This window comes from Oryx dammah, unplaced genomic scaffold (assembly GCF_014754425.2).
Source record: "Oryx dammah isolate SB20612 unplaced genomic scaffold, SCBI_Odam_1.1 HiC_scaffold_5, whole genome shotgun sequence".
Taxonomy (NCBI): Eukaryota; Metazoa; Chordata; class Mammalia; order Artiodactyla; family Bovidae; genus Oryx; species Oryx dammah.
Genome location: NW_024070189.1, coordinates 101,624,077 through 101,639,301, shown reverse-complemented (window position 1 = coordinate 101,639,301; position 15,225 = coordinate 101,624,077). Strand labels below are relative to the sequence as shown.

The following is a 15,225-nucleotide window of genomic DNA, read 5'->3' as shown; positions in this document are numbered from 1 at the left end:
AGTGAATAATGCTACTGCTTTGCTGTGGGGGCTGTCCTGTGCATTCTGTTAAATGGCATCCCCTGCCCACCAGATGACACTGCTGCTGCTGCTGCTAAGTCGCTTCAGTCGTGTCCGACTCTGTGTGACCCCACAGACGGCAGCCCACCAGGCTCCCCCATCCCTGGGATTCTCCAGGCAAGAACACTGGAGTAGGTTGCCATTTCCTTCTCCAATGCATGAAAGTGAAAAGTGAAAGTGAAGTCGCTCAGTCGTATCCGACTCTTTGCAGCCCCATGGACTGCAGCCCACCAGGCTCCTCCATCCATGGGACTTCCCAGGCAAGAGCACTGGAGTGGGGCGCCATTGCCTTCTCCACCAGATGACACTAGTACCCCCCACATGACTCCAGACATTGTCCAGTGCTCCTGGGGTTGAAGACAAGTGGACAAGGGGATGGTCCAACCACAAAACGACGTTGCTGATCAAATGATGATTTAAAAAAAAAATCATAGTTCATGTACAACATTAAGTTATTTTCAGATATACAGCAAACTGATTCAGTTATACAAATATATAAAAACTTTGATGGGCCGTTCCAGTGAGGGGCTGAGATGGGAGATGGCCCTTCCCAGAAGGAAGATGGGTCAGAAAGATACCTGCACCTCAATGTTCATAGCAGCACTAATACAACAGCCAAGACACGGAGCAACCTAAATGTCCATCAACAGGCGAAAACGGGTAAAGGAAATGTGATGTGAACATTCATGGAACACTACTCTGCCAGAAGAAGAATGAAATAAATATATAGTGTACAGCACAGGGAACTACATTCAATATCTTGTAGTAACTTATAAAAGAATATCTATAGAACTGAATCATTTTGTTCTACATCTGAAAGCAACACAACATTGTAAAATGACTATATTTCAATTAAAAAAAAATAAAAGGAGATGAAGAAGGGATGGTCCTTGAGGGTATTATGTTAAGTGAAATAAGTCAGAAAAAGACAAATATCATATGATATCACTTATATGCAGAATCTTTAAAAAATGATACAAATGTTAAGTGTAAGTATGTGTTAGTCGCTCAGTTGTGCCCGACTCTTTGCGACCCCATGGACTGCAGCCCACTAGGCTCCTCTGTCTATGAGATTTTTCAGTCAAGGACACTGGAGTGGGTTGCCATTTCCTTCTCCAGAGGATCTTCCCAACCCAGGGATGGAACCCAGGTCTCCCGAATTGCAGGCAGAGTCTTTACCAACTGAGTTTTAAAGTATATACATTATTATAAATAAAATAATCAACTGCATAGCTTACAGCACAGGGAACTATACTCAATATCCTATAACGAAAAAGGATCTAAAAAAGAATATATGTAGAACTGAATCATTTTGCTGTACACTTGAAAGTAACACAACATTGTAAATCAACTATATTTCAATTTAAAAAAAAAAAAGGAAATGCGGAGGGGATGGACCTTGAGGGTATTACGTTAACGGATATGTCAGACAAAGACATATTGTATGATCTCCCTCATATGTGGAATTAAAAAAAAAAACAAGAAGAAAACACCCCTCAAACCTCCCAAACTCATAGATACAGAGAGCAGACTGGTGGCTGCCAGGAATGGAGGATGGGTGAAACGTGTGAAGGGGGTTCAAAGGCACAAACTTTTCGTTGTAAAATGTCATGAGAATGTAGTGTACAGCATGGCGACTGCGGCTAATATGACCGTATTGCATAAATGAAAGCTGCCGAGAGAGTAGATCTTGGACGTTCTCATCACAAGAGAAAACAAATCCCACAGTCACTGAGGTGACAAGCATTAACTAGCCTTCTTGTGGTGGCCATTTGGCAACAGATGATACAGACACTGAATCATTTATGCTGTCCATCGGAAGGTAAAATCAATCATAGCTCGATTAAAAAAAGAAAAGAAAAGAAATGAGGAAGGGACACGGCAGGGATGGCGGGGGAGGAAGCAGCTGACAGGCTCAGCCAGTGCAGGAAGCTTGGGCCTCAGTGGGCGGCCACTGTGGCTGAGGCCCAGGGACAGTACCTTCAGGAGCTGCGACAGCGTGTCCAGCGCCTCGGGGGGCCCAACCTCCAGGCCTTCGTCTCGGCCCGTGGCTCTCTTCCTGTAAGTGATGTTGCCTAGGTACAAGATGGCCGAGAGGATGGAAAAAATCCTGGGGAGAGAAGGAGCCAAGGTTGGGGCACGTCCGCAGTCTCGAGACAGCAGAAGCTTCCAGTGAACTGCGCTCAAGTTTCCAGTGACCTGGGCTGTATTCGTAAAAGCAGCCATTCCAGTCGGAACACGCAAAATCCAAAAGACGTCCACTCCTCTGTTGGTGACTCTCTGTGAAACAGGACTTTGGAGGCACATAGCTCTATTGTTTTTTGTGGTGGTTTGGGAGAGCTTAAAAATTTTCTTATGGAGGCATCACATGCATACCCCCCCCCCCCCCCGAAGAAATGCGCAGAGTTCCCCAAGTGTAGATGCTGTTTTCTTTTTCAGCCACACTGTGAGGCATATGGGATTTTAGTCACCCGAGCAGGGATCGAACCTGCACCCCCTGCATTTGAAGTGTGCAGTCTTAACTACTGGACCACCAGGGAATTCCATCCCCAGGTGCTGAGGTGGATGAAGTGTCACCAAATGTAGAGATGCTTGTGACTAACACTCAGACCGAAGAATAGAACAACATTTCAGGCCCTGGACCCTCCCTAGCTTCCAAAGAGAAACCGCTGTCCTGACATCTAACACCATCTGTGAACGTGACTTTGGTGAAATCACGTGTACTTACATCGGGCCTGCTGTTGAAAAGGTGTAAGGTGGGGGAGTCGTGTGTTACTGCATGTAGCATTGCTCATTCCTTTTTTTTTTTTGAAAAGACTTACTTATGTATTTTTCTTTTGTTCTGGTCAAGCTGCCTGGCACGTGGGATGCCAATTCCCTGATCAGGGACAGAAACTGCAGTGGAGTCCTAACAACTGGACTACTGAGGAAAGTTCCCCCATTCTTTATTCTTAATGCTGCCACTTCTCAGCCTTGGCACTGCTAGTATCTGGCTTCTACCCACCTGGCCTCTCCACCTACACCTGCAGTGTGACACTCAAAAGTATCATCAGGCAAGGCCAAGTGTCCCCTGGGAGCACAATCAGGACCCCAGTGAGAACCATTGCTGTGCAGGGGTTGGTACCTGGCCAACTGGGGCCTTTTTCTGCATAGCCCGAGCTGAGGATGGTTCTTAAGCTTTTAAAGGGTCGTTAAGAAAACAGAATGCAAAGAACATGCCACAGAGATTGCGTGGCCCATGAAGCTGAAAAACATTTGCTATCTGTCCCCAGAAAGTGTGCCAACTCCTGCAGGGATATTTTACTGTAATGTGTTGATTTATTTAATCTCTGGTTGGTGGGCATTTGGGAGGGTTTCCTGGGGTTGGGGACTGTTATAGACGAGGTTGCTGTGTGCATTCCTGTGCGTGCCGCTGGCCAAGCACGTGTATACGTTTGGTTGTGTACATGCATTGGCAGTAAAAGCTGCCCAATGGTTGTCCAAAGGGGTTGGCCCCGTGGTGTCCTCCTGGCAGCATGCTGGGCAGAGGTGTCCCCTCTGGGTATCTCGGTCACCCGGGAAGGTGTGGAGAATGCTCTGAGTGGTTTTGAAGAATTAAAATAATTTTTAATTGTGGTTGAAGACACATCATATAAAATTCACTTTCTTGGCCGTTTTTAGCCATATGGCTCTGTAATGTAAAGTATACCCACGTTGTTGGGCAAAAGCCTTGTGGGTTTTTTTTGTTTTGAGTAAATATACCTGAGTAAATTTTCTTTTATTAGATTTTTTTTTCTGCCTCTATTGAGATAGTGTAGCTTTTCTGCTAATTAACAAAATCTCTAGTCTGTTAATGAAGAAATTAAGATTTTTAAATGACAGAGGAATTCCCTGGTAGTCCAGTGGTTAAAACTCCACACTTTGATTGCTGAGGGCCCAGGTTCGATTTCTGGTCTGGGAATTAAGATCTCACGAGCTGCGAGGGTGCGGTTGAAAAAAAAAGAAAAGGATTTTTAAATGATGAATGACCTTTGAAAAGCCCTGTTTGTTTGTTTGTTTTAATATTCATTTATTTGCTTGGCTGCACTTGGTGTTAGTAGCAGCACGTGGGATCTAGTTTCCCCACCAGGGACCAAACTGGGGCCCCCGCCATGGGAGCATGCACAGTCTTAGCCCCTGGACCACCAGGGAAGTCCTGCCCTGTGGTTCTAACTGGCATCTCCCAGTGGCTAATGGGGACAGTCCTCTGTGACTCCTTGGGCTACTCTCCTTAGCGAGGTTCCTACCGGGGGAGGTCAGGTCTCCGAGCGACTGGTACCTCCAGTTAGGGGGAGGTGCCTGGCTGGGACCACCCACTTACTGCTTCTTGGTGGCAGGAAGGAAGCCCACCATCTCCATGGCCTGCTTGAGTCTTTCAAAGTCGTGCTTCAGGTCCTCTCCGTCTTCGATCTTCAAGTTATGCTGAAAAACAAAGTCAGCAGTGCTCTGGGTACTTCTGGGCTGGGGAGGGTGGTGTGTGAGGATGGTTTTGGCTGGAACCGATGGGGCAGGGCCGGGGGAAGGCAGGGAATGAATGGACTCCTTTATGCCGCCCCGCTCTGGGCCTCCTTGGAGCTGGTTTGGGAGCTGGAGAGGGCCAAGGCGGACGGCCTCTGACCCCCTGGCAGAGCGTAAACAGCCCGTGGGGAACACAGGCTGCGTTTGTGGTTGGGGCTCGAGGCTGTTTACCTGGTTGAGGTAGAAATAATCTTCAGGCTGCTTGAGCTGAAATTCCCGACGCTCTTCCTCGCTGACGCCAAGTAGCAAATAATAAAACACGTGGTAGTTCCTGTAGGTCAAAATTAGGAGAAAAAAGTTGTTTTTGGAGGCCGAGCGATAGCTACTCTTCAAACCACTACTAATATTGCTTTGGAGACTAGGCCAGGGAGGAAAAAGCACCTCGATTATGTACAAATTGGAGACAATAAGTCGATTCTTATGATTTTTTTTTTTTTTAAAACAAACTCCAAAAATCAAACTACGAGCTTCTCCAGCGAATAGATTCCTCAGAGGGTGGGCATCTCTCACTCACTGGCGGACCAGAGATGATGCTAATCTGACCACATTTCAGCAGACACCCAAGCACCTACTCCAGAGAAAAGCCCCAGGGAGGCACAGAAATAAGCAGGAGGAGGTGGCAAAGCTCACACTCCTAGGAGATCCATCAGGGCCTCCTGTAGATATTCCCATCTCAGGACATCTGCTTTTCTCCTTCATAGGGAAGAAGGCAGACATCAGGGATCATCAAGGAAATATCCCCCTACCTCTCATCCTTCTCCTGAGAGACCAGGCGAGACTTTTCAAGCAGGTACTTTTCGACAACCGCTCTGTCATCAAGCAGAAAAAGAAGAACCAAGTGTTACACGCTAATGTTGCTTCCCTGAAGAACAAGAATGATTCATGACTGTGGTAAAGCCAGCTGCAGATTAACAACCTTGGACCCAAGGTAAACACAAGGACGAAAGGGTGATAGCTCTTGAGTGTCGTAAACAAGCAACCTAAATGTCGTAAATATGATTTCATTCTTAAGGTAAATACTATTGTCGTAAATCCACCTCACCCTACTACTACAATCTATAAAATAAGGGACCTGGGCTGGCCACTTCTGCCCTACACACCCAATGTGGGCTGACAGTTGTATGGAAGCCCAGTCTGGCAGCACTCGGGATGGCCCCCCAGGCGGCAGGAATTGAAATGATTAGACCCATGTACTCAAGTATAACACTGGAAGGTTGAACCCTGCTTCCACCATCTCCCCAGCCATAAAGTGTTTCTCCAATTGAAAATTGATATACAAGATAATGGATTCACTTTTCTATTCTTCTTAAAACAGCTTTACTGAAGATTGACATATGAGCAAATATACATACTCAAAAGCATGCACTCAGATGAGTTTTTCACTGGGTCCTTCCATAATCTCTATGTAATTTTCAAAACCAGTTTTAGCAGGTATAGCTGATGCACAACAGATATAACGTGTATGACTGCACGAGCTGTGAGACATGTGAATCCCTGAGAGCCCACCACCGTGACCGAGACAACGAGCACGTCCATAATCCCGAGAAAACTCCTTGGGGCCTCCGTCATCCCTCCCTGCCATCCACCCCCGAGCAGCCACGGACCAACCCCACTAAAGATTACTTTGGATTTTCTAGAATTAAAAAAAAAAAACTCAAAAAACCAAAACACTCATTTAATATGTATAGTTATCTCCTGAATAACACAAGTTTGAACTGTGGATGCACTGATAGGTGGATATTTGTTTCAATAGCAAATGCCGAAGCCCTACATGATCTGCGGTTGGTTGAATCCACAGATGCGGAACCACAGATATGAAGGAACTGGAGAACTGGAGGAGCCTCGGATACACAGGGCTGACTCGAAGCCATCTGCAGATTTCTGACTAACCCCTGCGTTGTACAAGGGTCAGTTGGATACTAAATCTGCCTTCTTTCACTCAACTCAATGGTTCTGAGATTCAGCCACTTGGGAGCATGCATCAGAACTTCATTCTTCTTTATGGCTAAGTAAGGTCTTCCCAGGTAGCTCAGTAGTAAAGAATCTGCCTGTCAATGCAGGAGGTGTGGGTTCAATCCCTGGGTGAGGAAGATCCCGTGGAGGAGGAAATGGCAACCCACTCCAGTATTCCTGCCTGAAGAATCCCATGGACAGAGGAGGCTGGTAGATTATCCATGGGGTGGCAAAGACTCAGACATGACTGAGCAAATCGGCACAATAGTCTACATGTCTACTGCTGCTGAGTCGCTTCAGTCGTGTCCGACTCTGTGCGACCCCATAGATGGCAGCCCACCAGGCTCTGCCATCCCTGGGATTCTCCAGGCAAGAACACTGGAGTGGGTTGCCATTGCCTTCTCCGAGTCTACATGTCTAGACACACATTTTGTTTATCTGTTTATCACTTGATGGATGTGTGCTGGGCCCGGGTCCCTGAGGCTGTGTTGTTCCTGGGGCAGGAACGAGGTACTCACACAGCCACACCCTCAATGCTAATAGAGACTTCAGACACTTCATGGTGCTCTACTGCGAGGTTCTAGGCAGGTTTTGCTGAGATTAAATACACTGGATTTAAATGCCCTCCGGGAGGGGCAGTGTGGCTCCCACTGATGGAGGAGGTGTTAGCGAGCTGTCCAGGACCCCACAGGAGGGGGGTGGCCTGGTGGGGACCCGATTCTCATGGGACCCGCTATCACCAGGTATGTGAGCTGCACGGCTCTGCAGGTCACCCTCGTCTGAGTCCATCCTGTGATACAGAAGAGGGAGCTGGGGATTAGGGCCCTGGCCCCAGGCCTGCTGAATGCTTCCAGGCTGTCTCCAGGACGGCAGTCTTCCGGCGGCAGCCCTGCGCCAGCGCACACACACGCTGAATGGACGCCTGTGCACACAGCCTAGATGGGTGGGCCCCCAAAGGCTCGGCGTGCACGTGTCCTCTCTCCTTTCAAACTCCTATTTTCTTCCACTCCCTCCTCTGACCAGTAACTTGGAGTTCTCAGCAGTTTTGTTTTCCTGGGCGGGAAGGCTGCCTCTGGTCCTAGACTCACGTTTCCATCTCAATCTGCGGCCAATTCCCTGTGCTGTCTCACCACATGGGCAAGGACAGTGACCCCTCAAGGGCACCGAGCTGTCATCTGACAGGCCACAGCCTTTGGTGATTACTCGTGAAGCCTGGGCCCCTACAGGGGTGATCTTGCACACAGCCAGGGATCCCCTCCGTACTGAGCCCTTGAGCCCACAGGAACACGAGGCCTTGCAAATTGGGGAACTGGGGGGAGGGGTGGACTGCCCTTGAACCTTGGCCTTGTCGGGAAGCGGCATCGAAAAGTGTCACCTGCCCAAAAGCAGAACCAGGTCTGGGCCTGCTCCCTGCAAGCTGGTGGCAGCCACTCCCTGGACGGGAAGTGCACCTCCTTCCACCCAGCGTGGGCAGGCCGCCGTCAAGGGCTGAGGCAGGACCTCCTTTCCTGAATCTGAGGCCACAGACAGGATGCTGCAGCTGATCTATGAGATCCAGTGACCCAGGACCATAGCTGCCCTGAGCCTGACAAGAGCCGAGGTGTGCAGGGCAGGCTGGCTGCTTCTCTGAGGGCCAGCCCTGCTGATGTGCTGGGCCAAACGGTGGCTCCCAGAAGACACGTCCACCTGGAACATGCGACTGTGTTTCTGAAAAAAACACTTTTGCAGATGGAATTAAGTGAAGGACCTGGAGATGGGGTTTCCTTGGGGGCTCAGCCAGTAAAGAATCTGCTTGCAGTGCGGGAGACTCGCGTTCGATCCTTGTATGGGAAAGATCTTCTGGAGAAGGAAATGGCAACCCACTGCAGTATTCTTGCCTGGGAAATCCGCGGGACAGAAGAGCCAGGCATGCTACAGTCCATAGGGTCGCAAGAGTTGGACACAACTGAGCAACTAACACTCTCACCTTATTTTTCTAGAGATGAGATCCTCCTCCATAGTCCAGATGGGCCCTAAATTCAGGGACAAGTATCCCAGAAGACAGAGGAGGAGATCATAGAGAAATTCAGGGGAGACGACCGCACGGAGACTGAAGTGAAGACTGGGGTGATGGGGCTACGAGCCAAGGGTACCTGGGGTCCCCGGAAGCTGGAAGAGGCCAGGAGGGATCCTCGCCTAGAGCCCCTGGAGGGAGCATGGCCCTTCCCACACCTTGATCTTGGACTTCTGGCCTCCAGAACCACGAGGGAATAGTTGTTTTGTGCTCTTATTGCTGTGTGCTGACTGGTCTGTGATACTGTTTCAGCAGCCATGGGACATGAAATGGAGAGCACAGGAAGGACTGATCTGGGGGGAGAACAGGGTCATCGAGGCCCCCACGGGCAGCAAAGGCTCTGGCTTCTGGCCTGCAGAGCCAGTCCGGGACCCAGGAAAACGTGAGGCAGCCTCTGGGTGTCTCTGCTCCCAAGGGAACCGCTGGAACGAAAAACAGTTTGTTTCTGCGTCTTCTACTTAGTAAGATACCATGGGCTTCCCTTGCTAGTCAGAGGCTCTGCAATGTGGCAGATACAATATGGACCCATGGGAGAAAATCAGATTTAAAATAAGGAGTGAGGGGAAATTCCCTGGCAGCCCACCGGTTAGGACTCTGTGATTTCACTGCTGTGGCCCAGGTTCAACCCCTGGTTGAGGAATTAAGATCCCATAAGCCTCGAAGCACAGAAGAGTGGGATAGAATAGAATAAAATAAAGAGTGAAGGTCTTTCTGGAGAAAGGGCTGAAACCTGCGGGGCAAGTGGGGGCAGGAGAGTGGTTCTGCCCATGCAGAGACCACGCTGGGCCCAGTGGCAGTTGGGAAGGGACTACTGGACAGCCCATGGAAGGCGGGGGCCATGGGGAGAACTGCCCACTCTTGAGTGTCCTTGAGGGGGCTGAGGGGCCAGAGGAGATGTTGCCTTTAGCGAGGGTCTCTCTCCCTACATCACTTAAGAGCCTGGGCAGAGGGAAAAAGGAAAGAAGCCAGAGGCTGAAGGATCTGGGAAGAAAACATTTCTGCCCTTGTCTTGAACCTTCACCATCAGTTGAGATGATCCTCAGTCAGGCTCAGGGTTATTTTTTTTTGCCACGCCATGAGGCATGTAGGATCTTAGTTCTCTGACTGGGGACTGGACCTGTCCCCCTGCAGTGGAAGCACAGAGTCGTAAAACCACTGGACCAATGGGGAAGTCCCAGTCAGATTTAGATGGACAGAAGAACCCGGATATTTTGAAATCAATTCTCCTGGAGGACCTCTGCCTTCCCGAAACACATGCGCCTTCGTGCAGCCTGTATGGGCCTGTTGCTTGGATCTCCCCGCATCTAACATTTACGGATTCTTATTCTACTGCTCAGAGCATCACCTGGAGCCTTTGCAAATCCCACCGCCACTGTGGACCCTCACACCAGAATGTGGAGCGGGAAGGGTTCCTTTAAGTCACCAGCCAATGGACTGTGCTGAAATGTCTTTTTTTTTTCCCACTGTGAAATAGTTTATGGCTCATAAGACCTTTGCATGTTAAACAAAAATCCAAAACACTATGCAATATTAAGTCACAATTATATTTTTTTAACTACTTGAAACTCCCCAGAACGTACATCTTAAGAGGAAAAAAATCCTACAGTATTAACTGCGGAAATCACAGTATGACCAAATAGATAATTCCTTGTAACATTAACTCATTGCATAAGGCTGCCAAGTATTTTTATTAGCATAACATTGCACAGAATACAAATAAACACAATTTCTTTTTCGTTTTTTTGGGGACACAATTTCAAAGTTGCACATTTAGTTGAAGTAACTATACCTTCACATAAGGAACTCACATTTCTGGCACAAAATGTAAATCTGTTTTAACTTCCGCCTGGCAGTCAACTTCACAATCCAGCTACCACCTATGAACTCATTTGTCTCCTCATCCATCTAGCCATCCAAACCACCCATCAGTCTATATACTCATTTATGAATCCATCCATCTACCAATGATCCTATCCATCCATCCATGAATCAAACCACCCCTCCATCCTTCTATCCGTTCATCCATGAACCTACTCACTCATCATCCATCCATCTTTGAATCTATCCACCCATCCATGAACCTACTATCCATCAATCAATGTATCCATTCATCCACGAACCTACCCATCCAAATCCATCAGTCTACATATCCATCCTCTCATTTATTCTCTACCAATGAGTCCATCCATCCATCCATGAATCTACGCATCCATCCTTCTATCCATCCATCTGTGAATCTACCCATCTACCATCCATCCATCCATCCATCCATGAATCTACACACCCATCCTTCTATCCATCCATCCATGAATCTACGCACCCATCCTTCTATCCATCCACCTATGAATCTACCCACCCACCATCCATCCATCTAAAAACCTACCCATCCATTCTTCTAGCCATCCATCCATGAACCTTCTACCCATCCATCGTCCATCCATCATCCACCCATCCATGAACCTTCTACCCATCCATCCATCCATGAACCTACCCAACCATCACCCACCCATCTATGAATCTACCCATCCTTCTATCCACCCACCCACCCTGGAATCCATCCATCAGTCTACATCCTGTCCTTCCCTCCCTCCCTCCATCCCACTCACCCACCTACTTTCAGCACAACTGGACAACTGCCTTACTTTGCTACCTAGCATCATGTCTCCTTCCAGCTAAAGGGGCACATTTGGCAAATGCCAGAGTCCACATCAACTCTTCCTAGACCCATGGAATTAGAAACATCAAGATCAGGAAATAGGTTGGTGGCCCTCACCTGCTCTTGACAAATCCCATCATGCTAGGAACTCTAGCTCATTGTACTTAACTTAGTGGGTGCCTCAATGCCCTAGGCGGTGCCCCGTGGCAGGTAGGTTTGGTTATGAAGGTGCCGCCCCCCTCCCCCACCCACGCTTCCCGCCACCTCTCAGACTTTCATTATCAATGACTAAAAATCACACTTGTTTCCCTTCATGATTCACAAATGCCTGCAAGATCATGACTTCAGCATTCAGTTCCCTGCTGACCCAGTCCTGGGTCCCTGCTGCAGGGAAGCCCAGGACCCCAGACCAACGGTGGAGTGCACAGCGTGGGCACCAGCTGACTCACCCTCTCACGATGCCGCTCTCCAGGTAGTTGACCTGGATGAATTTCCCAAATCGGCTGGAATTGTTGTTGTGAGCTGTTTTAGCATTTCCAAAAGCCTGAGAGGAAAACAAAAGCAGGTTTTCAGATTGTGAGGATGAAATTTCTACAGGCCTCAGCCTGGAGGCTCCCTCAGGGTGTTGTGGACCATGGTTCACTGGAAGCCACTCACAGACTCCAGGTGATGCCTGGAAAACACACAGGTAGGCAGCCCAGCGCGTCCCAAGTGTGTGCACACATGCTCAGTCATGCCTGACTCTTCGAGTCCCCATGGACTGTACCCACCAGGCTCCTCTGTCCATGGGATTCTTCAGGCAAGAGTACTGGAGTGGGTTGTCACTTCCTCCTCCGAGGGACCTGCCCGACAAAGGGATCAAACCCACGCCTCCTGTGGCTCCCACACTGGCAGGCAGATCCTTCACCACTGAGCCACAGGGGCTTCCCACACAGCTTATGGGCTTCCTCTTTACCTCTGTGTTGAGGTGTAGGAAGGGCTCAAGTTCTAAGTCCTGGACACTGGAAACACCAATTGTAGGATTTTTTTTTTTTCAGTAATAACTGTTCACGTAGCAAACTCTGGCCTGTGGTCAAATCCAGTCTACTGTATGTTTTTGTGCTGCCTGTGAGCCAAGAGTGGTTTTTACATTTGTAAATGGTTTAAAAAAAAACAACCCAAAAAACCCAAGAAAAGTAATATTTCCCGCCATGTAAAAATCCTATTCAAGTTTCAGCATCCACAAATGAAGTGTCCTGGCACACAGCCAGGCCTGTTCATTTACCGACCATCTACCACTGTCCTTGTGCTGTGACGGTGGGGAGCTACGACAGACACCATCTGGCCTGCAAAGCCAGAAAATACTTACTATCCAGAATATTTATTTTCCAGAAGGAGTTTGCTGGGCCCTGGGTTGATACCAGCTCCAGGCCACCTGCCAGCCTGCTTGTGAGGAAGCAGACATGGGGAGTCGTCCCTTCCTGGAGGGTCTTGCAATACCATGGCATGACAAGCTGGTTGACAGCAATTTTTTTTTAAAAATTAGGGTCAAAATGACATAACATAAAACTAAGTTTCAAAAGTGAACACTTCAGCGGCACGCAGTACATTCACAATGCTGTCCAACCATCACCTCTGTTTAGTTCCAGAACATTTCTATCTTCCCAAAATGAGACCCATCCTCCTCAGCAGTTACTCCCCAGCCCCTGGTAACCACCAATCTGCTTTCTGTCTCTCGGGATTTATTTGCCTGGTCTGGACATTTCACATTAAGTGGGGGCACACACTAGGTGGCCTTTCGTGTCTGGCTTTCACTCAGCATGATGCTTCTGGGGTCCATCCTCGTCATGGTGTGAATTAGGGCTTCATTCCCAAGACAGAGAGGAAGTCTGTGCAGTGCTCAGAGCCCATGGCTTGGCAGTGCCCCCTGGGGTCTCCCACGTGACCACCATCCAGATGAAAACAAAAGAACACCCTCTGTCCCCTACTCAGGTTCCTGGTGTTACCTCTTTCCCACGTGGTACCCAGATAAGGGGAGGGCTCGGTGGAGTCTTGGGGGAACTTGGGGCAGGAGAAGTACCTGGGCAGTGGTGGTCCCTCTTTCAGGGAGTGACAGGCCGAAAGAAGTGAGGGTGGCGAGGCTGGGCAGAGGAGGGAAGAGAGGCAAAGATGGGATAGGGGCGGAGGTGTCGCACGAGGAAAGGGAAGCTTTGGCAATAGCGAAAAAGGTGTCAGGCTCATGCTGTTCCCGTTTCAGGAGGCTGAGCCCGGCAGGAAGGCCACAGCTGGGAGGAGGTGGGAAGGCCACTGCCAAGGTCTGCTGTGGGGTGGGGGACAAGGGCAGGCTGGAGAGAGGTGGCCAGGCTCTCAGGGAGACACTGAGAGGAGCTCAGATTTTCTCTAAGCGCTCATTTGGCAGGCAGGATGGATGCAGGTCAATCACTGAGGAGCTTCCGACTCGATGCCTGGAGGCAGAAGCCCCATCAAAAAGCATCTGCTGGAAGGCCAGGGACACTTCCTCAGAAAACGGCTCTTCAGTGGAGCTTGCGATCCGGGCAGCAGCCCCCGCTGGGCTCATGCACCGGTCATGCTCCCGGATGACGAGGTCACGGGATGCATGACTTCCTGCCCCTGCTGCCCCTGGGGCTCCAGACCCCAGAACCGGGCCTCGATGTAGAACCTGAACCAACCGCCAGACTGCCAAGCAGGGGACGAGTGACTGAGGGAGAGGAGGTCCCAGGGAGGAAACCAGGCCCAGTTGTAAAGGGGGTAACTTCAGGGCTCAGACAGTAAAGAATCTGCCTGCAATTCCGGAGACCAGGGTTCAGTCCCTGGGTCAGGAAGATCCCCTAGCTGAGGGAATGGCAACCCACGCCAGTCTTCTTGCCTGGAAAATTCCATGGTCAGAGGAGCCTGGCGGCCTACACACCATGGGGTCCCCAAGAATCGGGCACGACTGAGAGACTAACTTGCAGGGGAGGGGAGGGGTCTTCACCTGGCCATGTGGTGGTGGAATCTAGCCTAACGAGGTGCTTTCCAGAGTCAGACAGCGGCCACAGAGCCCCCTTCTCTTCTTCACAGGGTCTGGATGTGTGTGACTGAGCTCTAGGCCAGTGGCTGGGGCCCGGGCCTCCATCTGCTCTGCCCTCCCGAGTGTCTGTGGAACCCAGTGCAGGGTTCCCGGCCTCGGCACTGCTGACACTCGGGGAGAGAGCACTCTCCGGGGTAGGGCTGTCCTGCGCACTGCAGGGTATCGAGGTCATCCCTGGTCTCTACCTGCCAGAGGCCGGCAGCATGTGGGACAACCCGAGAAGTCCCCACAGGGACTTGCCTGCTGGTCCAGGAGTTAAGCATCTGCCTTGCACTGCGAGGGGCGTGGGTTTAATCCCCAGCTGGGGATCTGAGATCCCACATGCCTCAGAGCAACTAAGCCTGTACCCTGCGACTACGGAGCCTGAGGGCTCTGGAGCCTATGTGCCACAACTACAGCGGCCCAACTGACACAACTATAGAGTCCATGTGTCGCAATGAAAGGTCCCACATGATGCAACTAAGACCTGATTTGTTGTTCAGTTGCTAAGTCGTGTCTGACTCTTTGCGACCCCACGGACTGCAGCACACCAGACTTCCCTGTCCTTCACTATCTCCTGGAATTTGCTCAGATTCAAGTCCATCAAGACGGTGATGCTATCTAATCATCTCATCCTCTGCCGTGATGCAGTCAAATAAATAAGAAAAGTTCCCAGCGAGAGCTGAATTGCTGGGGATTGAGAAGCACAGATGAAGGTAAAAGGTGTTTGTAGGAGCAGGCTGTCTGGGGCTCCTTCTTGTAATAAAGGCCCCCATGAGTGCTGTAGGCCCTGATGGGCCCCCTGGTGAAGAAAACTGTCTATCCAGGTTTTAATCTCCTGTTTCCCTCATGTTCAGCCTTTGGGGTAAACCTCACGGGCTCTTGAGCCACGGCTCTGGGAAAAGCAGACAGCAGATC

The 15,225-nt window shown here is 49.8% G+C and overlaps 1 protein-coding gene and 1 long non-coding RNA gene across 4 annotated transcripts in view; both read right to left on the bottom strand.

Moving 5' to 3' along the window:
- MYO9B (myosin IXB) overlaps positions 1–15,225 on the bottom strand; it is a 105,579-nt gene that overhangs the window by 43,061 nt on the left and 47,293 nt on the right. For all 3 annotated transcript variants that reach the window (XM_040241072.1, XM_040241073.1, XM_040241074.1), the window contains exons 3-7: positions 11,708–11,802; positions 5,343–5,405; positions 4,768–4,867; positions 4,400–4,500; positions 2,041–2,170 (exon numbers count right to left, since the gene is read on the bottom strand). In XM_040241072.1, coding sequence (XP_040097006.1) covers positions 2,041–2,170; positions 4,400–4,500; positions 4,768–4,867; positions 5,343–5,405; positions 11,708–11,802 — 489 coding nt within the window. The remainder of the gene's footprint in view (positions 1–2,040; positions 2,171–4,399; positions 4,501–4,767; positions 4,868–5,342; positions 5,406–11,707; positions 11,803–15,225) is intronic.
- On the bottom strand, positions 10,329–10,924 carry LOC120864258. Its single transcript, XR_005721154.1, has 2 exons — positions 10,887–10,924; positions 10,329–10,831 (listed from the first exon to the last, which is right to left on the bottom strand). It is a non-coding gene; the product is annotated as an uncharacterized LOC120864258 (long non-coding RNA).